Source organism: Oncorhynchus masou, chromosome 24 (assembly GCF_036934945.1).
Source record: "Oncorhynchus masou masou isolate Uvic2021 chromosome 24, UVic_Omas_1.1, whole genome shotgun sequence".
NCBI classification, from domain to species: domain Eukaryota; kingdom Metazoa; phylum Chordata; class Actinopteri; order Salmoniformes; family Salmonidae; genus Oncorhynchus; species Oncorhynchus masou.
The window spans coordinates 62,595,144-62,619,979 of record NC_088235.1 but is presented as its reverse complement, the minus strand read 5'-3'; the positions used below and the strand labels follow the sequence as shown (position 1 = coordinate 62,619,979).

The following is a 24,836-nucleotide window of genomic DNA, read 5'->3' as shown; positions in this document are numbered from 1 at the left end:
TGGCATGGCACAGTGCTATATTAGCACACTACCCTCTGTTAAGAGAGGGGGTGTTAACGAGGGATGGAAACTCAGGATACTAGACAACGAGGACTCTGACGCAGCTCATATACATCTCTTTAAGTCTGGAACAGTAATGGTACAGGGCAACCCCAAAAAGTTTAATCTGGACTTTCACCTAATCAAAGAATTAGCCCAGTAGGAGAATCTCTCCCTTGAGAAAGATACCCCCACCCAGAGCGGGTCAGACCAGACCTCTTCATTATATAACCCCACAGATGAGCAACCCCAAGCGGAAAGTCAACCTCCCAGCACAGAGTACTACCCCCTCATTGAAATGAAGGATACATTTACCCAGCTAGAGGTAAGGAAGGTGAAGCTGGAACAGCAGGGGATTACACTCCAGTCAGCACAGACCCAGACAACAGTCCAGCACAACAACACCCCTTAACCAGACCCGGAGTGCTGGAGGTGGAGAGAGACATATCTGCACTCTGGACTGTGGTGAGACAACTTCAACAATATAAAAGCAAGTGCAGGAGAAGAACAGAGCACTAGAGTAGAGGATCAGTGCTGGACGAGAGATTGAGGGGGATGGCATGTGACAGAGAACAACCCACTAGAGAGGTGGCCTCCCTCTACTGGCTTCTCTGCGACCAGCCCCACCTCAGCTCCCAACAAAAGTCTCGACACCACATCAGAACAGTCCACACCAGACACTGACCATAGCGTTGACATCACAGCAGAACAAACAAATGAAGAACCCCAAGCCCAGGGGATCTCACCCCCTCTGAGCACCCCCCTTGTCAGCCACCCTGATAGCCCTCCTGACAACCTCCCCCCCTCCACACACACACACCCACTGAAGACATACACAAGACACAGATTGTACTCCTTATGGCCTCAAATGGGAAATATATACAAGAAAACATTTTTTCCCAAACACAGTGTGTCTAAACTCTGGTGTCCAAACACCCAGCGCGCCCCAGACCTTCTGTCTGAAGACCAACTAAGTTCACATAGCCACATAATAATACATACAGGCACAAATGACCTGAGAACACAGCAGGAAAGGGTGGCCACAGCACTGAAGGGAGTGATTGAAAAAGCTTATTCTACTTTCCGCAATGCACAAGTGGTTATCTCCACCCTGCTACCATGAAAAGACTTCCACTCTGCTATCATACAGAGGATAAACGCAATTATTTCCCATGACTGTGCCTCAAAACCAAATGTTTTCCTGGCCCACCACTCCACCCTGGACTTGAACAGCCTCTATGACCAGGTCCACCAATACAAGGCAGCAGTGCCCACCTTCGCCCGGACTCTGAAGGACATCGCTCTCAAACGCAGCCCCAACACTTCACACAGAAGCAACAGATCAATAGACACCCAGCACAGACCAGCGAGACACTCTCCCAGACCCCGCACCCACTCTTACACTAGCCCAAGCCAATGGCATGTACCAAATGCTCAGCAGGCTCTGCTCACACTTACTGACCAAACCACACAACCAACAACATTGGACACTTTATGGAACACAAAGCACAACTATGACAACATAACCAACAAAGACGGGTCACAACTCCTGCAGCTCTGTCGCACGCTGGGTTTGTACATAGTCAATGGTAGGCTTCGAGGGGATTCCTATGGTAGGTACACCTATGGCTCATCTCATGGCAGTAGTACTGTAGACAATTAGGCAACAACAAATTCAATCCCTTTTAGACAACCTCCTGGACAAAACAGTTTCCCTATCAGAACTAAAAATCTCAAATAGAAAACCGAAGAAAATGAACAACAATGTCACACCCTGGCCTTAGTTATCTTTGTTTTCTTTATTATTTTGGTTAGGCCAGGGTGTGACATTGTGTTTCTTCTTGTCTAGGGGTTTATTAGATTAATGGGGTTGTGTTCAGTTTAGTTGTCTAGGAAAGTCTATGGTTGCCTAGAGTGGTTCTCAATCAGAGGCAGGTGTTTATCGTTGTCTCTGATTGGGAACCATATTTAGGCAGCCATATTCTTTGGGTATTTTGTGGGTGATTGTTTCCTGTCTTTGTGTTTTATGCACCAGTTAGGACTGTTACGGTTTTCACGTTTGTTGTTTTGTAGTTAGTTCATGTTAAGTGTCTCATATTAAAGAACCATGAACTTCAACCACGCTGCGTTTTGATGATCAGGTGCTTCTGTCACCAACCAAGGAGAGCCTACAGCAGCACCTAGATCTTCTGCACAGATTCTGCCAGACCTGGGCCCTGACAGTAAATCTCAGTAAAACCAAAATAAAGGTGTTCCAAAAAAGGTCCAGTCGCCAGGACCACAAATACAAATTCTAGACACTGTTGCCCTAGAGCACACAAAAAACTATACATACATTGGCCTAAACATCAGCGCCACAGGTAACTATCACAAAGATGTGAACGATCTGAGAGACAAGGCAAGAAGAACATTCTATGCCATCAAAAGGAACATAAAATTCGACATACCTATTAGGATCTGGGAAAAAAATACTTGAATCAGTTATAGAACCCATTGCTCTTTATGGTTGTGAGGTCTGGGGTCCGCTCACCAACCATGACTTCACAAAATGGAACAAACACCAAATTGTGACTCTGCATGCAAGATTCTGCAAAAATATCCTCTGTGTACAACGTAGAACACCAAATAATGCATGCAGAGCAGAATTGGTCCGATACCTGCTAATTATCAAAATCCAAAAAAGAGCAGTTAAATTCTACAACCACCGAAAAGGAAGCGATTCCCAAACCTTCCATAACAAATCCATCACCTATAGAGAGATTGACCGGGAGAAGAGTCCCCTAAGCAAGCTGGTCCTGGGGCTCTGTTCACAAACACAAACACATCCCACAGAGCCCCAGGACAGCAAAACAATTAGACCCAACCAAATCATAAGAAAACAAAAAAATAATTACTTGACACATTGGAAAGAATTAACAAAAAAACAGAGCAAACTAGAATGCTATTTGGCCCTAAACAGAGAGTACACAGTGGCAGAATACCTGACCACTGTGACTGACCCAAACTTAAGGAAAGCTTTGACTCTGTACAGACTAAGTGAGCATAGCCTTGCTATTGAGAAAGGCCGCCGTAGGCAGACATGGCTCTCAAGAGAAGACAGGCTATGTGCACACTGCCCACAAAATGAAGTGGAAACTGAGCTGCACTTCCTAACCTTCTGCCCAATGTATGACCATATTAGAGACACATATTTCCCTCAGATTACACAGATCCACAAATAATTCGATATCTCCCATATCTACTGGGTGAAATGCCACAGTGTGCAATCACAGAAGCAATATGTGTGACCTGTTGCCCCAAGAAAAGGTCAACCAGTGAAGAAAAAACACCATTGTAAATACAACCCATATTTATGCTTATTTAATTTCCCTTTTGTACTTTCACCATGTGTATATCGTTACAACACTGTATATACACATGATATGACATTTGTAATATCTTTATTATTTTGGAACTTCTCTGGGTGTAATGTTTACTGTTCATTTTTATTGTTTATTTAACTTTTGTATATTATCTACTTCACTTGCTTTGGCAATGATAACATATGTTTCCCATTCCAATAAAGCCCCTTGAATTGAAATGAAATTAAGAAAGAGATAGTCAGTCAGAGAGAGAGAGATAGTCAGTCAGTCAGAGAGAGAGATAGTCAGTCAGTCAGTCAGAGAGAGAGATAGTCAGTCAGTCAGTCAGAGAGAGAGAGATAGTCAGTCAGTCAGTCAGAGAGAGAGATAGTCAGTCAGTCAGAGAGAGAGAGAGAGTCAGTCAGAGAGAGAGATAGAGACCAACTTTTTGTCTTTCGATAATGAAACATTCTCATTTCATTAAACCCTCCCCCCAAAAAATAAACACCAAAAAATATCATGTACTGCATACATGTACCATACTTACCTTGCCCTCTACCCCACGATACAAAACAACACCACACATCAACAATAACCAAAAACCTCACCACTTCTACAACCGTATATCCAAAACATCTTCCCCTGCTATACAGACAGCCCCCACAAATTCTACCATAAGGCGTGCAGAGACCATCCCGTTAAATAATAGTAAAGGGTCTGTTTTCCCTCCACCTTTGACCCTGTTCCTCCTTGTTTGCCAAATAGCCAACTTTGCCGTAGCAAACAGAAAATTCAACAAAACACATTTGGCCTCCTCCTTATTTGAATATCTGTACTCCATTATAAACATACCAAAAGTAAAAACCACCCCCAACCTCTCACACAGACATTCCAACAAAGACATTAATGGCATTAACCTGGCACACACAGAAAACACATGAATCATAGTTTCTCTCATAACACCGAAAGGACACCCCTACCCAATTCCCGGTTCAACCCATGCCAACCAGCTGTCAGTAGCCAGGGATAGATGTAAAACCCTCCACTGGAGGTCCCCTGACCTCTTTGGTACTAGGGGTTTGTAGAGCCCCCTTCATCTAAAACCCACCATACTCTCCTCCCCACGTACCCCCTGTCACGGATGTGCCTTCACTTCTGTTAGGCTCTTAATGTTCCTTACCTTAATGCAGAGGTTGTAGAGGGCTTTTACCTCCCACCCCTTCAAACTCCCCCAGGCTCGGAGTGTTAAAATCTGACAAGTCCTCCAGACCCCCTTGCCAGTTCCCAGTCTCTGCCGTCACCTGCAGTAGTGGAAACATTGGTGGCCCCTCACCCTTTGGCCGCTCAAACACCACCCTTACTGGCTCAGACAGTGCCTCCTGGACCTCCTCCAGGAATCTCTCCATCAGCCTAAGAGACGTTATTCCTGTTTGTTGTGCCAGGACTTCTGGGGATTTCCACCCCTCCTCTCCCAGCAGTCACAGGTCACCCAGCCTCAGTAAGCCCGCTGCCATCAGTTGCCTTTGCGGGGTGGCTGACTGAACTGATCTCTAAGGGATGGCTGGGTTGTGGAAGATAGACTCCTCCCACACCCACAGCCCAGGCTCCATATCCCCTTCTCATGTGGGCCTTAGCAGCTGACAGGCACTCAGCACTGCAGAGTAAAAGTCTGAGAGACCTGCTGCACTCAGCCTCTCCAGCTTCATGAGGAACAGCTGCTGGTCCAACCCTAATCTGCCAGCTCTCCTCAGCAGAGTGCATGCTGGTTCCCTCCAGCCAACATCAGTATGGTATAGCAGTCTCTGCACCGCCTTTAGTCGGAAATCAGCCACCCTGCTCTCCAGTTCCACCAAGCCCTGTCCTCCTTTGTGGACGGTCATGTACAAAACTGCTGCCCTCAGCCAGTGATGGCCCAACCAGAATAAGTTGCAAGTCTGCAAGCATACCGGCAGGGGGGGCTGAGGACATCCAGTTTATGCCAAAGGGAAGATGCCAGCAGGTTGTTGATTATCAGCACCCTCCCTCTATATGACTCCATCCACCTGTCCAGTCTTGATATCACTACCTGTGACAGCCCTTCCCAGTTATTCCTGACCCACCTCTCCAAGCCCAGGTACACCCCCAACATTTTAAGACCTTCACAACCCCACTGCAAACTCCCTGGAAGCAGAAGAGGTGCCCTATCCCACCATGCCCCCGTTTACCTTAGCTGAAAAAGCTCCCTTGTACACCTCCAGACTAGTCTCTAGTGCCTGCATATCCTGACCATCACAGAAATATCATCTGCATATGCTGACACTGCTATGCCTGTCAACACACCCATGCCTGTCCAGCACACTCCTTGCAGTCCATTTAGCCCTAAAAAGGCTAAATGGCTAATGTATATAACTGCCCTGATAAAGGGCATCCTTGTCTAATGTCCCGTCTCACCCAGAATGGCCTACTGCATAGCCCCTTCCACCTTGACCATACATGACACCCCAGCATAAAACATCATCACATAGGTCAAAAAACTTTTTCTAAACCCAAGAACAGATATCACATTAAACAGATACTCATGGTCCACTCTATCAAAAGCCTTCTCTTGATCTAGAGACTAATCCAAAGTTCACATTAGAACCTCTCGATAAGTCCAACAAGTCCCTGATTAAGAACAAGTTGTCCGTGATTGACCATCTGTCCCGGGACACAATTTGTTTGGTTCTTGTGTACCATAGAGTCCAGATGGGACTTCAGTCTGTTAGAGAGGACCTTGGCAAATATCTTGTAGTCCACACAGAGCAATGCCACAGGCCTCCAGTTCTTAAGTTCACACAAGTCCCCTTTTTTGGGCAGGAGAGTCAGAGCCTGACGGCAGCTCATCTACAACTCTCCTACCCCGACGCATTCACGCAACACGCAAAAGTCCAGTCCAATTATTCCCCAGAATTTTTTATAAAACTCCACTGGGAGTCCATCGACCCCCGGTGCACGGCCGGGGGACATCTGGGTTACGGCCTCTGCCAGTTCATGGGACAACAGAGGAATGTCAATTTCATCCCTCTGTGACAGAGGGAGCTTAGGGAGTTCTGCAAACATGACCTGGGCAGACATAGGATCACACAGTTCTGCCCTATACAACTCGGTATTAAACTCCACAGTTCGCTCCTGCATCTCCCCCACCACAGAGCTCACCCGCCCATCAGACAGCTGTAGACAATGCATGCCCTTGGCTTTCACCGCTCTGTCTTTCTAAACCAAAGAAGAAGGAGCTGCGAGCATCCATCTCCTTGAACATGGAGAACCTAGCTCTTACAAGTGCTCCCGTTGCTTTAAACTGGAAAAAATAGCCTCAAGATAAACTTTTTTTCCCTTGGTCTCATTCAGGAACCTTGTCGATTCCCTCACCGTATATTTTGACCTTTCTGCTTGACTGGCTGTCAGCTCTGGACCCACTGAAGAGGAGTCTGGAAAAAAAGGCCCTCCTCATCATCCTCTTCCTCAGATTCACTTTCCTCCTTCTCAACTTCATCTCCCATCCTGACCACCGGTCCTTCCTCTCTGGTCAGGGCCTCCCACCCAGCACCAGGCAAAGGTTCCTTGGTGCCTTTGACCACACCAGCCTCTCCCCTCCTGACTTCTTTCTTCTCCCCTTTTTCCTTTTACGCTTGACACCCCCCTAGTTTCTTACACTTCCCCACTATATTCTCCTCATCCACTAGCATAACCTGACTAGGCCCAGCCTCATCTACACCACCATCCATAACCTGACTAGGCCCAGCCTCATCTACACCCCCATCCATAACCTGCCTAGGCCTAGCCTCATCTACACCACCATCCATAACCTGCCTGGGCCTAGCCTCATCTACACCACCATCCATAACCTGACCAGGCTCAGCCTCATCTACGCCACCATCTCTAGCCTGACTTGGCTCCGCCTCATCTACACCCCCATCACTGGCATGACTAGGCCCAGCCTCTGCTGCCTGCATCTCATTGTCCCCTGCACGTTGACCTCAATTTCCCCCACTGGGGGCGCTTGTACCCTCACCTTGTCTATGGCCTTTATGAGGGCCTGGAAAGCTCTTATGCCCCAAATCCCCACACTCAAAACACTGTAGACTATCTGTGCTAGCAAACTCTACCTATGCCTTACTTTAAAATGCACATTTAGCTGTTGCTCGATGTTATTCAGAAACATGCCACTTGCCTCCAGAATGAAACAACATGCTTAACGGCAGCTGCCTGAAAACCTGCCGACAGTACACGAAAACCGTGAGAAAACTTACCAAAATGACTCAGCTCTTTCTTGATTTGATCATCCGTAATAAACAGAGGCAAATTTGCAACTACCACCCTTGTTGAAGGGGTAGAAAGAGGCGAAATTGGCACAAACATACCCCTTACAAATATTCCACTAGCAATTAGCCTACCAACCAAATTTGCTCTTTTCATGAACACAACCACAGTTTTGTTCATTCTGGAAGCGGAATATATAAATTCAGCTCCTACCTGTTCACCCACTGCGAGCAGAACCTCCTCCACTTTAACTTCATTCTCAGGAACACACCTGAATCCATGCCGTATCGACAGCGTCTCCTCCGTGCTAGGCTAAGAAGCCATCGTGCACACCACACATTCCAAACCCCAGGAAACTAACTCTGTCCTCTTCCAACCTAACTTTGAAAAAACCTGTGGATACCGCTAAAACAAATAGTGCATTAACCCTCTACCATAGAAAATACAAATTGAAAGAAAATACAAAGGACAGAATCAAGAAAATAAGTAAGGACAGAGCCCTCCACACCAAACACTCGAACTCCAAAAAAAACTCCCAGCATGCACTGCAAGAGAGAGAGAGATAGTCAGTCGAGAGAGAGAGAGAGAGAGTCAGTCAGTCAGTCAGTCAGGCAGTCAGTGAGAGAGAGAGAGATAGTCAGTCAGAGAGAGGAAGAGTAAGAGAGAGAGAGATAGTCAGTCAGAGAGAGGAAGAGTCAGAAAGTCAGTCGCGAGGGAGAGATAGTCAGTCAGAGAGAGCAAGAGAGAGAGTCAGTCAAGAGAGTCAGTCAGAGAGAGATAGTCAGTCAGAGAGAGAGAGTCAGTCAGTAGTCAGTCAGTTAGAAAGCGAGACAAAGAGAGAAAAATAAGAAAAAGAAAGAGACCTGAGGATGTGTTTCTCTCTCTGTGCCGGCTTGGGTTGTAGACTGGAGATGAAGGGACAGAAAACAGAGAGGGAGAGAGAAAAGAGAGAGCATGAGAAAGCATGATAGAGAGTAAGAAGTACAAATTGACCTCCTACTCTCCTCTCTCCTGTTCTGCACAGTATAAACAACTCTACCACTCCTCAACATGAGAACATGAGAGATGTCTCTATTACTGTTTGAGATATTTTCCTATCACTGTTTCAGCCCTGGAAAAAACACAAAGCAGGAACATGCAGTACCCACCCTCTCCCCTTCTGTCTGTCTTGCTATTGCTCTCTCCTCTTTACCCAACCCCGTCTGTCCCCACCTCTCTCCCTCTTCCCTTACACTGCACCCATCCCAAAATTCTATTACGATCGAGATGTTTGGGCAGGCAGGTGGAAGCGGGAGCATTACCGGGGCTGTCATTGTCTGAGTGGGAGTGATTCCCTCAGGACACTCCTCCTACAGAAAGTCATTTACACACATGACAAGGAGATAAGCATAAAGACGAGAGGACCAGGGGATGTTAAAGCCTAGTGCTTTATGACCCCTATTTCCCCTCTCTATCTCAACAAATCACCAGTCTACAACCCCAGCCTTCCATGCCAGGCTGACACGCACATAATCACGCATGCACACAGATACACGCACACACGCACGCACACATACATACACAGGAACACATCCCCACTGTAGGTCTTTCTCTCTCATTCCCCCTCTCTCTCCCTCTCTCTCCCCCTCTCGCTCTCTCTGTGTCTCGACTCTTGTTCTCTCTCTTATCGCATTACTCTCCATTAAAGAGTCATTTAAACCTACGACACAAAATGGCAGACAGTGCAGAGGGCGGGCACTTTTGAGTTCAGTTTTGGGGAGCAGCAGCAATCATCAACTGATATAAATAGACATCCAAAGACCCCGGAGCGAGAAGTGCCTCCTCCCGCTCTCCTCTGTCTATGTACCGGCCTCTGTCTCGCTGTCTAGCCCTGGATATACTACAGGGAGTGGAGCACTCAGGCCAGTCCACATGTTGTGATATTTACCGATGATGGAGGAAACTGGTGCGAAAACGGGTGAATAAAGCCGCATTGTGTAATTGGTTGCTGTGCCGCTTACCGTAACTCGTTCTATTTTGGGTCACTGAATACTGATGCAGACACTGCATACTGACACAGACACAGCACCACTGAAGTTATTACTGTATTGCAACAACAACAAAAGAGAGAATATTGCCCAGTTCCACTGCTATTTTTAATGAAGTGAAGTGAGTGTTCAGTGTGTACCCTATCTCCTGTACTTATTTGCATCCTAAGCATTTAACCAGTGGGGCCAACACATTATTATTCACACAGGGGTCAATTGGACAAAGGTCACCATGACAGAATGCCGGATTAGCTGACAGCCCAAATAAATCCGCTGCCATCAGATTCTGTCATCTGGCTTTTTCTGGGCTAAGGAGAAGGGGGGATAGGAGAAGGATGAAGAAAATGGATTTGTCTCCAGAAGCTAAGTCTCATTGCCTGGGCCCCTCTCATGGCAAACATTAGTCACACACATACACACACATACTAGAGGTCGACCGATTATGTTTTTTTCAAAGCCGATTATTGGAGGACCAAAAAAAGCTGATACCGATTAATCGGCCAATTTTTTTAAATGTGTTTGTAATAATGACAATTACAACAATACTGAATGAATACTTATTTTAACTTAATATAATACATCAATAAAATCAATTTAGCCTCAAATAAATAATGAAACGTGTTCAATTTGGTTTAAATAATGCAAAAACAAAGTGTTGGAGAAGAAAGTAAAAGTGCAATATGTGACATGTAAGAAAGCTAACATTTAAGTTCCTTGCTCAGAACATGAGAAAATATGAAAGCTGGTGGTTCCTTTTAACATGAGCCTTCAATATTCCCAGGTAAGACGTTTTAGGTTGTAGTTATTATAGGAATTATACGACTATTTCTCTCTATACAATTTGTATTTCATATACCTTTGACTATTGGATGTTCTTATAGGCACTTTAGTATTGCCAGTGTAACAGTATAGCTTCCATCCCTCTCCTCGCCTCTTCCTGGGCTCGACCAGGAACACATCGACAACAGCAGGGGAACAACTACTCCAAGTCTCGGTGCGAGTGACGTTTGAAACGCTATTAGTGCGCACCCCGCTAACTAGCTAGCCATTTCACATCGGTTACACCAGCCTAATCTCGGGAGTTGATAGGCTTGAAGTCATAAACAGTGTAATGCTTAAAGCATTGCGAAGAGCTGCTGGCAAAACACACGAAAGTGCTTATGAGCCTGCTGGTGCCTAACATCGTTCAGTCAGACTGCTCTATCAAATCATAGACTTAATTATAACATAATAACACACAGAAATACGAGCCGTAGGTCATTAATATGGTCGTATACGGAAACTATCATCTTGAAAACAAAACGTTTATTCTTTCAGTGAAATACGGAACCGTTCCATATTTTATCTAATGGGTGGCATCAATTAGTCTAAATATTCCTGTTACATTGCACAACCTTCAATGTTATGTCATAATTACATAACATTCTGGCAAATTAGTTCGCAATGAGCCAGGTGGCCCAAACTGTTGCATACACCCTAACTCTGCGTGCAATGAACACAAGAGAAGTGACACAATTTCACCTGGTTAATATTGCCTCCTAACCTGGATTTATTTTAGTTAAATATGCAGGTTTAAAAATATGTACTTCTGTGTATTGATTTTAAGAAAGGCATTGATGTTTATGGTTAGGTCCACGTTGGAGCAACGACAGTCCTTTTTCGCAATTGCGCACAGCATCGATTATATGCAACACAGGACAATCTAGTAATATCATCAACCATGTGTAGTTAAAACTAGTGATTATGATTGATTGATTGTTTTTTATAAGATAAGTTTAATGCTAGCTAGCAACCTACCTTGGCTTCTTACTGCATTCGCCTCACAGGCAGGCTCCTCGTGAGGCAGGTGGTTAGAGCGTTGGACTAGTTAACCGTAAGGTTGCAAGATTGAATCCCTGAGCTGACAAGGTAAAAATCTGTCACTCTATCCCTGAACAAGGCAGTTAACCCACCATTCCTAGGCCGTCATTGAAAATGAGAATGTGTTTTTAACTGACTTGCCTCGTTAAATGAAGTTGTAAAAAAATATATAAATCGGCAAAATCGGTGTCCAAAAATACCGATTTCCGATTGTTATGAAAACTTGAAATCGGCTCTAATTAATCGGCCATTCCGATTAATTGGTCAACCTCTAACACATACACCTCCAGAAAATTCCAGAAATCCCCCTCCCTGTGCTGCGCAGGTGGCCGAGGAGTGTGAAGAGAGGCTGAGGGTCTTTGTCCTCAATGACTTTCACTGGCATCCAGCTGCAGATGGTTCATGTAGGAATGTGCACCGAATACCTAATGTTGACATTACACTTCTCCTTGAGTAAAGTGTCAAAGCCTGTGGGCGGGCAACATATCTTTAACGATATAATGACATTGCCATCTTCAAGATTCTATGGTGAACCTGGTGCTGGTGTGCTATCTGTCCGTCTGTCTCCCATCACCACGCATTAACCTATCTTAGTCCAACAGGCTTTCCTGTCGAATTTGCTCAAATTGAGTTACACAGTAGAGTTGTGATCGGCAAAGCGCACACACAGCACTTTCCTCCTGCGAGCAAGGAGTTTCTCACTGTCCCAAAGCTGATGCCAAGCATAATGAGTAATGTTGCGTTCACGTGCTATCGGAGTTTTCGGGAAGCTCTGAGAAAATGTTACAAGTAACTGCCAAAATAAAGGACACACCAACATAAAAAAAATGTGTCTTAATAGGGTGTTGGGCCACCACGAGCCAGAAAAGCTTCAATGCGCCTTGGCATAGATTCTACAAGTGCCTGTAATTCTATTGGAGGGATGTGCCATCATTCTTCCATGAGAAATTCCATCATTTGTTGATGGAATTTTACACACACTGAGCATTTTAATACATGACCCTAAGCATGATGGGATGTTAATTGCTTAATAAACTCAGAAACCACACCTGTGTGAAAGTACAGTACCTGCTTTCAATATACTGTGTGTCCCTAATTTACTCAAGTGTTATCTTTACTTTGGAAGTTACCTGTAGCTAACTTTATTATTTATTATAAAAAAAGGTATGTGTGTGTGTAGGTAAGTAAAGAAATAAAACAACAGTAAAAATACATTTGAAAATAAGAGTAGCAAGGCTATAAACAGACACCGGTTAGTCAGTCTGATTGAGGTAGTATGTACATGTAGGTATAGTTGAAGTGACTATGCATATATGATGAACAGAGAGTAGCAGTAGCGTAAAAGGAGGGGTTGGCGGGAGGTGGGACACAATGCAGATAGCCCAGTTAGCCAATGTGCGGGAGCACTGGTTGGTTGGGCCAATTGGGGTAGTATGTACATGGATGTATGGTTAAAGTGACTAAGCATATAAGATAAACAGAGAGTAGGAGCAGCGTAAAAGAGTGTTTGGGGGGGGGCAACACAATGCAAATAGTCCGGGTAATCATTGGTTACCTGTTCAGAAGTCTTATGGCTTGGGGGTAAAAACTGTTGAGAAGCCTTTTTGTCCTGGTCTTGGCACTCCAGTACCGCTTGCCATGCGGTAGTAGAGGGAACAGTCTATGACTAGGGTGGCTGGGGTCTTTGACAATTTTTAGGGCCTTCCTCTGACACCTGGTGTAGAGGTCCTGGATGGCAGGTGGCTTTGCCCCAGTGATGTATTGGGTTGTACGCACTACCCTCTGAAGTGCCTTGCGGTCAGAGGCTACAGCCCCATTGATGGGAATAGGGACGTGCTCGGTGCTCCTTTTCCTGTAGTCCACAATCATCTCCTTAGTCTTGGTTACGTTGAGGGATAGGTTGTTATTCTGGCACCACCCGGCCAGGTATCTGACCTCCCCACTATAGGCAGTCTCGTCATTGTCGGTGATCAGGCACTGTTGTGTCATTTGCAAACTTAATGATGGTGTTGGGCTCGTTCCTGGCCATGCAGTCGTGGGTGTACACGGAGTACAGGAGGGGACTGAGCATGCAGCCCTGGGGAGCTCCAGTGTTGAGGATCAGTGTGGCATATGTGTTGCTACCTACCCTCACCACCTGGGGGCGACCCGTCAGGAAGTTCAGGATCCAGTTGCAGAGGGAGGTGTTTAGTCCCAGGTTCCTTAGCTTAGTGATGAGCTTTGAGGATACTATGGTGTTGAATGCTGAGCTGTAGTCAATGAATAGCATTCTCACATAGGTGTTCCTTTTGTCCAGGTGGGAAAGGGCAGTGTGGAGTGCAATAGAGATTGCATCATCTGTGGATCTGTTGGGGCGGTATGCAAATTGGAGTGGGTCTAGGGTTTCTGGGATAATGGTGTTGATGTGAACCATTACCAGCTTTTGAAAGCACTTCGTGGCTACAGACGTGAGTGTTACGGGTCTGTAGTCATTTAGGCAGGTTGCCTTTGTGTTCTTGAGCACAGGGACTATGGTGGTCAGCTTGAAGCATGTTGGTATTACCGACTCAATCAGGGACATGTTGAAAATGTCAGTGAAGGCACCTGCCAGTTGGTCAGCACATGCCTGGAGCACACGTCCTGGTAATCCGTCTGGCCCCGCAGCCTTGTGAATGTTGACCTGTTTAAACGTCTTACTCACCTTGGCTATGGAGAGCGTGATCACACAGTCGTCTTGAACAGCTGGTGCTCTCATGCATGCCTCAGTGTTGCTTGCCTCGCAAACGAGCATAGAAGTGATTTAGCTTGTCTGGTAGGCTCGTGTTACTGGGCAGCTCGCGGCTGTGCTTCCCTTTGTAGTCTGTAATAGTTTGCAAGCCCTGCCACATCCGACGAGCGTCGGAGCCGGTGTAGTATGATTCAAACTTAGCCCTGTATTGACGCTTTGCCTGTTTGATGGTTCGTCGCAGGTCATAAGCTTCCGGGTTAGAGTCCCGCACCCTGAAAGCGGCAGCTCTACCCTTTAGCTCAGTGTGAATGTTGCCTATTCCATGGCTTCTGGTTGGGGTATGTACGTACAGTCACTTTGGGGAAGACGTCCTCAATGCACTTATTGATAAAGCCAGTGACTGATGTGGTGTATTCCTTAATGTCATCGGAAGAATCCCGAAACATGTTCCAATCTGTGATAGCAAAACAGTCCTGTAGTTTAGCATCTGCTTCATCTGACCATTTTTTTATAGACCGAGTCACTGGTGCTTCCTGCTTTCATTTTTGCTTGTAAGCAGGAATCAGGAGGATAGAGTTGTGGTCGGATTTACCAAATGGAAGGCAAGGGAGAGCTTTGTACGCGTCTCTGTGTGTGGAGTACAGGTGATCTAGAATTGTTTTCCCTCTGGATGCACATTTAACATGTTGATAGAGATTTGGTAGAACTGATTTAAGTTTCCCTGCATTAAAGTCTCCGGCCACTAGGAGCGCCGCCTCTGGTTGAATGGTTTCCTGTTTGCTTATTTCCTTATACAGCTGACTGAGTGCGGTCTTAGGGCCCGCATCTGATTGTGGTGATAAATAAACAGCCACAAAAATTATAGCTGAGAACTCTCTAGGCAAGTAGTGTGGCTTGCAATTTATCACAATATACTCTACTTCAGGCGAGCAAAATCTAAAGACTTCCTTAGATTTTGTGCACCAGCTGTTGTTTACAAATATGCACAGACCACCCCCCCCCCCATCTTACCGGAGTGTGCTGTTCTATTTAGCCGGTGCAATGTGTACCCGCTAGGTGAATATCCATGTCGTCATTCAGTCACGATTCCGTGAAACATAGGATATAACAGTTTGGTTGGTAGAAAATTTGCGATCGTACCTCGTCTAGTTTATTGTCCAATGATTGCACGTTGGCGAGTAATATTGACAGTAACGGCAGCTTTCCCTCTCGCCTTCTGCGGGTCCGGACGAGGCATCCGGCTCTACTTCCTCTGCGTCGCTTCCTTTTGAGAATAATTGGGATGTCTGCCCTGTGGGGTGTTTGGAGATTATCGTGTGAGTCCTGCTTGCTGCTGTTGTTGAAAAAATCTTTGTCTAATCCGAGGTGACTGATCGCTGTCCTGATATGTAGAAGCTCTTTTCTGCCGTAAGATATGGTTGCAGAAACATTATGTACAAAATAATTTACAAATATCGTGAAAAACCCCCACAATTGGTTAGGAGACCGTAAAACGGCGGCCATCTCCTCCAGCGCCATTTTTCTTAAAGCCAAGATCAAACGTTAAACAGATTGAGATTGGTGATAAGGTCACAGCTCTGAAAGCTGACGTACTATGCAGGCTCAGCAGGCTCACAGGCGATTGAGGCAATTGTGTCGAGCCTTGGGTGGGCACCATGGTAACAGGTAATAGTTTAAATCTGCTTTCTCTCTCCTTTCGCCGGATCAACACTATTTCCTCTCTCTCACCGCTATTGCTCTTCCCTCTCTCACTCTCTCCCAGCAAAGCAGTCTCAGCCAGAGGACTCAGCCAACACACAAACCAAACCCATTTATCATCATCAAAACCAAACAACTTCCTCTGTCTACCTCAATAGGTACTTGGGACTCAAAATCATCATAAGAAGAAAACGGAGGGTGATAGTATGAGTACCTCTATAGTTTACTCTGACCCATCAGTCACCTACTACTTGGCACAGACTCTCAGACTTGTTCCCTGTATTTCAGTTTTGAATATAATTCATTTGGTCACATGTGTAACATGTCAGTTTGCAAACCATCCTCGCACCGTCACCGTAATCTGTTATCATGCCAACGAACCGACACGTCCTGTGAGATACATTTTCCACAGTGGCTTCCCCTCCATTTCCTATGGTTATATTGATGACAAGATGCTGAACAGTGATTGTGAAAGTGATAATGACCGTGAGATGATAATGCATATGATGATGTTAATAAACACATGTTCCCTGGACAAATGTCAGTATCTTCTCCCTCCCTACCTCCACGCTTAGTGATAGTTGCTAAGCAGCAGACAGCTCGTTGAATGGCATCTCTACCACACAAACAGGAGTCTCTAAATTGAACAGGCCCCATTTCTGAAATGGGTTTGATTAAAAAGAATATCCTCGGCTCCCAGCAATCTAGGGTATTAATCAGTCATTTCCAAATGGTGCGTCATATTATTCAAACTAAAAGTTCTTCCCTAAAGCAGAGAGTGACTCAAGTTCAACATTTTACTTCCTGACATTAGTAAGTGTAAGAGAAGCACTAGCTAATGAGGAGCCAAACTGTATACATTCGGTGCAGTGACAGTAATACTACAATAAAGTGCATGAAATGAACAAAGCCAAAAAGCGGGAAACTAAATGGACCAGTAACTCTCCAAGTGAAACCCATGGTAATCGTGCTATTAGAAGAAAAGAAAAAAACAGACACACACAACAAAGGTTTATACAGAATCTACCGAGCCTGTCTTGCTTATAATATCCTTCATTTCAAGTAACCTTCAGGTTCCTTGGTGTCCACATCACTGAGGACTTATCATGGCCCTCACACACCAGTACCATCGGGATGTAGGCACAGCAGTTCCTCTTCTCCATCAGGAGGCTGAAACGACTTAGCATGGCCCCTCAGATCCTGAGGAACTTTTACAGCTGCTCCATCGAAAGCACCCTGACTGGTTGTATAACCTTCTGGTATCTATTTATCCTGCTACTGGTCACTATTACTCCTGTTTACATGTATATATTACCACTCATATATTACCATAAGTATTTACATATTTCTGCTACTAGTCACATTTCAGCCCTGTTTACATGTATATCCGCCAATCATGCCTACCCTTACAGTCTTGCACGCACACACACACACACACACACACACACACACACACACACACACACACACACACACACACACACACACACACACACACACACACACACACACACACACACACACACACACACACACACACACACACGCACGCACACACCACTTATGCTGCTGCCATACTGTTTAGTATTATTATTATTATTATTATTTATCATCCTTATTTATCATGTACATATCAACCTCAAATACTCCAGTATCCCTTCACATTGTACATTTGGTATTGGCACGGACCCTGTATATAGCTGCCTCTCTCATTTCTTATTATTTGTGTTTTCTTTACTATGTATTTATTAGCTATACTATTTTGATATTGCTTACTGCACTGTTGGGTGGTGGGGCTTGCAAGTCAAGCATTTCGCTGTACTTGTGCATTTGACAATACAACATGAACTTGAACCTACTAAACTACAAGGCTAATGATTATTCTCTCTGTAGCTAACAGCGTTTCAGAAACAGAACATTACAGAAAGGTTAAGACAAAGGTTCAAAATCCACACCCTCTAATAAAAGAGAAGCAGTATCCAAAGGCTTGAATTAAGTGGGAATGAAGATTTAATACGCACGGGCAAAAATACCAGGCCAATACTACTGTGTACAGATTTGTACAAGCATCTTCGCATGAGGCATACAGTAAAGCAGGGACAGAAATGAAATAAGAAAGCATAGAATTGTGCACCGAACCAATCCTTGACCTAAAAAAGATACCAACAGCACATTCACAACAAGCACGATCAGCTGCACGTGTAGACAAGCAGGCATGCGTACACATATACTGCATGCACGCACGCACGTGCACACACACACACACACACACACACACACACACACACACACACACACACACACACACACACACACACACACAAGGGGTCACCCAGAGAGGAGGATTGTGTTTACCTCAACATGGGCTGTTTGGGGTGAGCAGGCGGGTCACTGTCCTGGTGTTGAAGGGGCTTTTTGGTCACCTGCTTGTAAATGTTCCGGGCCATCACCCCCAGCCACAGCATGGTGGAGAGGGACGAGTAGTGTAACACCACGCCAACCTGCACCAGGAGACACAGACAGACATGGGGTCACTCACTGTTTCCATTTTCACATCATAGAAGGCTCGTCTTCACATTCTTCATGTCCCCCTCACTTCCACTTGTTGACTCACAGAGAGAGTTCTTTTCCCAGACACAACGAGCATGTCATCAATGTCACTTCAAGTGTCTTTCCAAAGATCAATCCCAGCAGGAGCGGGGATTGCTCTTTTAAACTCATGCAAAATGGTGTGCGCGCCTGCATACTTGGGGACACACCCATCATCAATACCGTTAGAGGACTCAGGAGAGTTACCTTGAGCCGTCAACAATAAACAACAATATGAATGTCAGTCACGTCTACAATGCTCTTTACAAAATGTGATGCTTGTTTTCCAACAGACATTGCATTCCACCCTCACTTGTTCTTATATTCATGAATTATGCTTGAATGGGAATTGATCTCGCATTGTTTTGAGGCTTTATCAGGAGAAATAAAGACAGCTAAGGGGAGAGAAAAAGAGTGAGAAAATAGGAAAGAGAGAGAGAACATTTGAAATTCATTGTCTTTCTTTTCCCAATCCCACTCCTCAGTTTGCTCAGCAGACCCAACACTAAGAGGCATCCAATCAAATAACTCGCTCCAGTCTGCTAGGCTTAACCAACTCTACAGGGACTAAACGAGTCATACAGGAGTCAGACATGATACTGATTGGAAATAACCTTGAGGTGGGTTAATGGTGGAAGAAGCGCACAGTGAGTAGGTGGTGGTCTGCGATTCAATCATAGCTCTAACCCACACGCTTTGGACTGAAAGGAACGCTGGCTGAATGGACAAACAACCACTACGGTAGGATGGAATGGAACCCAAGTAAAAACATTTCAGGGAGTGAGTCTTATTGCCACACACTGAACCAGTCCTTGACCTCAAGAAGATATGAACAGCACATTCACAAGAGAGTGACAGTGAGGTAGAGCTGGCACAATTACCGTATAACCAACGGTTATGGATGAAGACCGGCATGGACATAAAATAACCGTCATAACTGAATATTTTTTTCTTTTTTCCCCCTTTTCGTCGAACAAACATCTGACTGAAGTGACCACAATGTAGCAACAGCACACATAGAAATAAAATGAATAGAACAGGCTTGGAACCTCTAACCCTTGCAATTTGACTGTTAAACTCACGGGTACACTAGCAACGGCTGCCTGATATTGTGATGCAATAATTTCCATGGTAATGTAGAATGTCAGAATGTTAACTGATGATGGTAGCTCTTGCAATAGAATGTCTTTTTTGTAATGTCAGTTGAGTTGAATCAACAAATCAGAGCACAAATTTTACTTCCTGCTTTGCTCCTATGGTAGAGGGTTAGGTCACGTGACAAAATCTGGACACTGAGTGAGAATTATACTGTTTGAGGCTCATGCTTATTATGATAAACTGGTGATTTAAATAGGTTTGTTTTGCATAAATCTTTTTTTTGTATGTTGTGAATAAAGTGTGTAAATGTACTTCACACTTTTTTCTCCCCAATTGGTAGTTACAGTCTTGTCCCATCTCTGCAACTTCCGTGCGGACTCGGGTGAGGGGAAGGATGAGAGCCATGCATCCTCCGAAACACGACCCCGCCAACCTGCACTGCTTCTTGACACACTGCTCGCTTAACCCGGAAGCCAACTAAACCAATGGGTCCGAGGCCAGCATGCCCCCGCCGCCACAAGGAGTCGCTAGAGTGCGATGGGACAAGGACATTCTAGCCGCCCAAAAGCTCCCCTAACCCAGACGATGCTGGGCCAATTGCGCGTCACCTCATGGGTTGCAGCCGGCCGCAGCCGGCTGCGACACAGCCCGGTATTGAACCCGGATCTGTAGTGACGCCTCTAGCACTGATCAGTGCCTTAGACTGCTGCGCCACTCGGGAGGCCCAAAATTAAAATAAACTTCAATAAACTTAAACCTCAGATTCTTAGGAACAATTTGATATGCAGCAATTGAGACTGCATTTAGAATTGCTGTTTTTAGCTAGTCTGCTAACGTAGTTGAGGGGGAGAGAGAGAAATGTGGCTTAGCGCCTGTCCCTCGTCTCACACACACACACACACACACACACACACACACACACACACACACACACACACACACACACACACACACACACACACACACACACACACACACACACACAGAGAGAAAGGAAGGAACGATGGAGCGTAGGGGGAGGGAAAGAGAGTAGTAGGCAGAGAGGGGAGATAGAAAGATGGGAGAGAATAGATTGGAGGGAATAAGAAGACCACTGGCTGATAAATGCCCTCAGCAAGCACAACCAGTCCACCCACCAACCCACCCACCCACAAACACACATATAAAATTACAAATGCTCATTCTGTTTGTTTGATATTAATAGACCTGTATTCTTCCCATGTTTAACACACATCTTGGTTGTCTAGATGGCTTCTTCTACCCCTCTTCTGACCAATTAGTCTGTATAATGTAAGTATACACAAACACACACACACACAGTAGTCTAAGTCTATGTAAGGGAAGGGCATAGCCGGTGCTTCCATAAACTGAATTACATTGATAATAAAGCCTAATTAGCCTACTCCTGTCTACACAGAACTAAATAAAATCAATCCAAATAGGCTACTACATCAGAAAGAATGATTTGGCCACACAAGACCATTTAGCTTCTTTAAAAAAAAAAAATAAGCTGTGGATTGTTTTAAATCGCATTGCCTACAGTCTGAAGGGCAGTCGAAGGAAAACATAGTTTGGAAAATTGCTATTGCTGTAAAGTGAATACAATGAAAATACTGCAATCTGACTTTTAGCCACATAAAAAAGAATATGGTATGGTATAAATACTGTAGTATACACTGTAATATACTGCAGTATTTACAGTTAACTATAGTATAAATACTGTAGTATATACTATAGTAATTAATGTAGTATTTTTGCAGATTGTAGTATTGTCACGCCCTGACCTTAGAGATCCTTTTTATGTCTCTATTTTGGTTTGGTCAGGGCGTGAGTTGGGGTGGGCATTCTATGATTTTGTATTTCTATGTTTTGGCCGGGTATGGTTCTCAATTAGGGACAGCTGTCTATTGTTGTCTCTGATTGGGAACCATACTTAGGTACACTTTTTCCCACCTGTGTTTGTGGGAAGATAACTTTGTTTGATGGCACATAACCTTAAGATTCACGATTTGTATTGTTTATTGTTTTGTATTTTTTATTGTTTTGTCGGCGTCACTTCGAATAAAAGAGAACATGTCCGCTCACCACGCTGCACCTTTGCCAGTTATTTTAACGGCCGTGACAAGTATACTGTAGTATTTACTGTAGTGTTTTTGCTGACAATACTGTAGTGTTTTTGTTATATTATCTTTGAACTGGAAGTAGAGGCTTATCCTTGAGAAAACCTACTGGAGAAATACTAACATAACACCTTTTCCATAACCTGTAGGTAGGTAGGACTGGGGTCTGAGCAGATAGTTTTCTATAACCTGTAGTTAACAAAATATATGGTCTATACTTGGCATGCAGGTTTATCACTTAAGGGTGGCACAAATTTTGACATGAGGGAGGGAAATGGGCAGGGTATATGCAAATGAAATACTGTAGTATTTACTACAGTTAAAGTGTAGTGTTTTTGCGGACATTACAGTGGTATTTCCTATAGTATTATATAGTTAACTACATGATATTATAGTAAGTGCTGTAGTATTCTATAGTAAACTATAGCATTTTTTCACATGGGAAGGTTATCAAATTTCTTAACTTATTTGAGTGAACAGTATCTTATTGGCACCAGCAGAGAACATCGGCCATATCCCCGATGAGTGCGCACATTCAAGCTTTATCACGAGCTAGATTTCCATCCAATTGGTGACAGATTTCCATGCGAATATTCTAAAATCTGCAGAAAATATTTCCCCACCAGAGGTGTTCCCATCATATTGACTTGTTGTGAATAAAAGGCTGTGCTTGATGACATAGCGCACATAAAAATAACGTTTGTGGTTACATACATGTACTGAATAAAGAATTTAGTTAAATGGGTTTCCGTTGCATTTTATACTTTACTGATGGTTTTGTCACAAAAAACTGGTGAGTTATATAGTGAAATCCTAGTAAAAAGTCCCTGTCTTAGGCAGATACTTTATTTTAAGAATGTGAAATGTCAGAATAATAGTAGAGAGAACAATTACATTTCAGCTTTTATTTATTTCATCACATTCCCAGTGGGTCAGAAGTTTACATCCACTCAATTAGTATTTGGTAGCATTGCCTTTAAATTGTTTAACTTGGGTCAAACATTTTGGGTAGCCTTGCACAAGCTTACCACAATAAGTTGGGTGAATTTTGGCCTATTCTTCCTGACAGAGCTGGGGTAACTGTGTCAGGTTTGTAGGCCTCCTTGCTCGCACACACCTTTTCAGTTCTGCCCACAATTTTTTTTATAGGATGGAGGTCAGGGCTATGTGATGGCCACTCCAATAACTTGACTTTGTTGTCCTTAAGCCATTCTGCCACAACTTTGGAAGTATGCTTGGGGTCATTGTCCATTTGGAAGACCCATTTGTGACCAAGCTTTAACTTCATGACTGATGTCTTGAGATGTTGTTTCAATATATCCACATAATTTTCCTCCCTCAGGATGTCATCTATTTTGTGAAGTGCACCAGTCCCTCCCGCAGCAATGCATCCCCACAACATGATGCTGCCACCCCCGTGCTTCACGGTTGGGATGGTGTCCTTTGGCTTGCAAGCCTCCCCCTTTTCCCTCCAAACATAACGATGGCCATTATGGCCAAACAGTTCCATTTTTGTTTCATCAGACCAGAGGACATTTCTCCAAAAAGTACAATCTTTGTCCCCGTGTGCAGTTGCAAACTGTAGTCTGGCTTTTTTTATGGCGGTTTTGGAGCAGTGGCTTCTTCCTTGCTGAGCTGTCTTTCAGGTTGTGTCGACATAGGGCTCGTTTTACTGTGGATATAGATACTTTGGTACCTGTTTCCTCCAGCATCTTCACATGGTTTGCTGTTGTTCTGGGAATGATTTGCACTTTTCGCACCAAAGTACGTTCATCTCTAGGAGACAGAACACGTCTCCTTCCTGAGCGGAATGACGGCTGCGTGGTCCCATGGTGTTTATAGTGGCGTACTATTGTTTGTACAGATGAACGTCGTACCTTCAGACGTTTGGAAATTTCTCCCAAGGTTGAACCAGACTTGTGGAGGTCTACAATTTCTTTTCTGAGATCTTTTCTGATTTCTTTGGATTGTCTCATGATGTCAAGCAAAGAGGCACTGAGTTTGAAGGTAGGCCTTGAAATACATCCACAGGTACACCTCCAATTGACTCAAATTATCTCAATTAACCTATCAGAAGCTTCTAAAGCCATGCCAAAAATTTCAGGATTTTTCAAAGCTGTTTAAAGGCACAGTCAGCTTAGTGTATGTAAACCTCTGGCCCACTGGAATTGTGACACAGTGAATTATAAGTGAAATAATGATGATTTGAAAAAATTACTTGTGTCATGCACAAAGTAGATGTCCTAACCAACTTGCCAAAACAACAGTTTCTTAACAATATATTTGTGGAGTGGTTGAAAAAATATTTTTCATGACTCCAACATGAGTGTATGTAAAACTTCCGACTTCAACTGTATATTATTATGGACAAAAGAGCGAGAGTATTTTTATTTGTCAAATGGCAGCCAAGCATCGATGATCATGTCACCAGAATAAGACCCTCGATATTAACAGGAAAGGAGCTTCAAGCTCATCCATCATTGCACTTCCACCACCCTGTGAAGTTCATCATAACTTATTTCATTTGTAGCCTAATAAGCGGCATGCTTTCCTGAGTCGTAGTGGGAAGACCACACAACATGTCATCGAGTGACTCCTACTTCGATATGAAGGTTATTGTATAAATATTTGTGAATAGATGCGCTTACAACGCCATTTCTCACATAATTAATTTTACAGACACAAAAAGATCCCACCTTGTCTAGTGCATTTTGTTTTGTCGACATTTGGAAAGTTTACTGACACATTTGCTGTTTACATCAGGCCTATCGTGACATTTTTTTAATGCAACATGTACTTTACTCACAAAAAAGGGTTGGAGGAAAATCTAGTTAGACTTGGGTGAGTGCCACTTGAAAATTTATTTTTGGACTGTAATTTCCTCCTCCAGATTAGATGGATGTCATATTGTATTTTTGTCTTCCCTTCTCATAGACCTATTATATGGATCAGACAACATTGTTTTTATTGATCTGTTTTGTCAGGGTCAGCAGAGCAGACAGCCCTGTAATTTGTGTCATATTAAAAAAAAAAGATTTTGCATGAAATGTGCTTATAAAAAGGCAAAACTTTTTCCTGT

At 44.1% G+C, this 24,836-nt stretch overlaps 1 protein-coding gene across 1 annotated transcript in view; it reads right to left on the bottom strand.

Annotated features, from left to right (window-relative positions):
* Positions 1–24,836, bottom strand: part of LOC135512444 (adhesion G protein-coupled receptor A3-like) — a 268,454-nt gene that overhangs the window by 5,279 nt on the left and 238,339 nt on the right. The window contains exon 17 of the mRNA XM_064934473.1: positions 18,306–18,451. Coding sequence (XP_064790545.1) covers positions 18,306–18,451 — 146 coding nt within the window. The remainder of the gene's footprint in view (positions 1–18,305; positions 18,452–24,836) is intronic.